Genomic DNA, 2550 nt, shown 5'->3' with positions numbered 1-2550 from the left:
TGGGCAGAAGTGAAAAGGCACATATATTTAAAAAAGATCTCTTTACATATGTACACTTGAATTCATTATAAATACACATAGAAACCAGGGGGCCCGTCCACACCGCCAGCTCCACGGCAGATTCTGGGGCCTGGGAGAGGTGGCCGGGCAATAATTTAGGGAGCAAAGAGAGTGGGGAAGAATTGCATATATTAAATGGGGGGGGGTCTGTCCCATGGAGCCCCCCAGTGAAGGCAGGGCCCTGAGCACCTGGGGTTTCCTGAGTTTCCAGCTCTTGGGGCCACCCAGTTTTGTGGATTTCAGGGCTTCCGATCAGACCAGGCCCTGTAAGGTGGGTGGGGTGAGGTGGTTTGGGGAGCCCCTGCCTAGCCCTGGGGGGCAGCAGAGGACAGAGGCACAGGAAGGGTGGGCCCCCCACCCTTAGGCCCTGCCCGAGCCTAGACTCCGAGTCTAGACCCCGAGTCATCCTGAGTGGGACCTGCACTGCCTCGGAGAGCCCGGAAGGGCGGGCAGCATCTGGAGGGGTCTGCCCGGCCGCCGGCAGGGAAGGCACTGCAGTGGAGGCCTCCGGAACTGGAGGAGGGGCACCGCAGCCCCCCTCCCTGGTAGTCCGCAGGGGAGCCTGGCCTCGCTCAGCCCCCACGTGAGTAGGAGAGAAGACTGAGTCCCTGTGGACACGGCGCGTATTGCAAATAACTAAGCTTCCTCTCGGACACTGGCTCCGGTTGCCTGCCGGGCCTAGGAGTTTGGAAAGGGGGGGCCGAACTGAATGACGCTCTGCCGCTCGGGGCCCCCGCCCCCACTGGGCGCCCCTGCTGCCCCTGCGCCTGGCCCGGGGGGACCGGTGGGCGGCCCAGCGTTGAGGGAGCGCAGCATGTCCTCCAACACCTCCTTGAAGTTGATGTCGCGGCCCTGGTGCACCAGGGCGGCGGGGTCCGCGGCCGTGTCCGGGGCGCCCAGCAGCAGGCCACTGGGGGCGGGCGCGGGGTCCGGGGGCGGGGGCGGGAAGGCAAAAGGCGAGGGCGGCGGGAAGGCCTGGGCCGGCGGGCTGTACGTGAGGTCCAGGACCTCGCCGGGGCCGCAGGGCAGCGCAAGCGGGCGCAGGGCGGGCAGTGGCGCGGGGAAGCCCCGGCCGCGCGCGTTCTTGCGCTTGACGTCTGCATCCATGAGCTGCAGCTCCTGCAGCACGCGGCGCACGCAGCCCTCGGGGATCTTGATGCCTGGGGGCCGGGACGGAGCGTCAGGGCCCCCGAGGCGGTGCCCACCGCCCCCCCACCCCCCGTTGTGCCCGCGCGCTCACCGACTTGCTTCTTCTTGTCCTTGGTCTTGAGGCGCACGATCTGCAGGTAGCTGCTGCTGGTGACGTCGGCCATGACGGCAGCGATGCGGCCCCACACGCGCAGCAGGGCCCCGCATAGCATGTAGTGGTGACGCAGCCGCAGGCCCTGCGTGCAGTCCTTGCCCTCCTGCACCAGCCGGCAGTGGCGGTTCCTGCGCGCGGGCAGGGGAGGCCAGGCTCAGGGCGAAGCGCGCCCCTCCGCGCTCCCCCCCCCACCGGCCCCCGCGGGGTCCTGGGCACGCCCCCCTGCAGCCATGAGCGGTCTGTAGGGACCGCGTGCCCCCCCCAGCGTCCGGCTGCTTTGCAGAGAGGGCCCGCCCCGTCCCCCGGCCCTCACCAGGCAGTGTGGCTGCAGTGCGTCAGCGAGAAGGCGTAGCTGTTTTCCCAGTGCTCCCGGGCTTCCTCCGCCGTCACCTGGGGACACGCAGCCTCGTGAGCCACCTGCACGGCCGTGCCCCCCGTGCAGGGCGCCCCAGGCCTGCTCCGCCGGCTCCTGGCAGCCAGCGGAACGGCACGGGAGGGCCCGTCAGGCGCGACCGGAGGAACAGGCGCCCCTAGGCCCCGGGCGGCACCCCAGTCCATCAGCCCCACTCCCCGTGAGCCCCACGGTACCCGGCGGAACTTCCGGCACAGGCTGTCGAACGTCTCCAGCTGGCTCTGCCGGCCCACGTTAGGCTTGTACACTGTGAAGTGCTTGCCGCGGTTCTGCTCGGCCAGCAGGCAGCTTAGCTTGTTGCCCCGAACCTGGGCAGGCGGGCGTGCGCATGAGGCGGGCAGGTGGGGGCTGCTGCCCTCCCTCCCCCGCCCTTGCCCCGCTCCCCACTGGGGTCTTGCCCCCAGGGGCCGTGCAGCGGCCCAGCCGCCCACCTTGTAAGAGAGGTAGAAGCCATCATGGGTGCCCGTCAGCTCCAGCGACCTGGCGTAAGCCTCGTCCCACTTCAGGCCGCGGTCCACGCTGATCTGCAAGAGCACATGGGCTTAGAGCACGCAGGGGGCCTGGCGCTGGGGCCAGGCCTGGACCTGCTGGGCGGGTCTGTGTCTCCTCACCTTGTAGAAGACCACCTGCCCGTCCTGGGGGTGCCCAGGGGCCAGGAAAACCTGCTGGCTCTCCTCATAGATCTCATCGATGCCCGGAGCCAGGTCTGTGCAGAGGACGTGGAGAGGACGCGCAGGGGTGAGACCCTCCCGCCTGCCCCCCCCCCCCCCCCCCC

General features: G+C 69.2%; 1 protein-coding gene and 1 pseudogene across 3 annotated transcripts in view; both read right to left on the bottom strand.

The window, feature by feature from the left end:
• The window catches only part of LOC121102449, a 2633-nt pseudogene extending 2167 nt beyond the window's left edge, over nt 1–466 (bottom strand).
• SBNO2 (strawberry notch homolog 2) overlaps nt 10–2550 on the bottom strand; it is a 49189-nt gene continuing 46648 nt past the window's right edge. For all 3 annotated transcript variants that reach the window (XM_040629670.1, XM_040629671.1, XM_040629672.1), the window contains 6 exons: nt 2387–2481; nt 2207–2299; nt 1952–2083; nt 1677–1753; nt 1301–1491; nt 10–1220 (listed from right to left, as the gene is read on the bottom strand). In XM_040629670.1, the coding sequence (XP_040485604.1) occupies nt 739–1220; nt 1301–1491; nt 1677–1753; nt 1952–2083; nt 2207–2299; nt 2387–2481 (1070 nt within the window). In that variant the 3' untranslated portion in view covers nt 10–738. The remainder of the gene's footprint in view (nt 1221–1300; nt 1492–1676; nt 1754–1951; nt 2084–2206; nt 2300–2386; nt 2482–2550) is intronic.

The sequence above is a fragment of the Ursus maritimus genome, unplaced genomic scaffold (genome assembly GCF_017311325.1).
Source record: "Ursus maritimus isolate PB19 unplaced genomic scaffold, ASM1731132v1 scaffold_14, whole genome shotgun sequence".
Taxonomy (NCBI): domain Eukaryota; kingdom Metazoa; phylum Chordata; class Mammalia; order Carnivora; family Ursidae; genus Ursus; species Ursus maritimus.
This window is presented reverse-complemented; position numbering and strand designations above follow the sequence as displayed.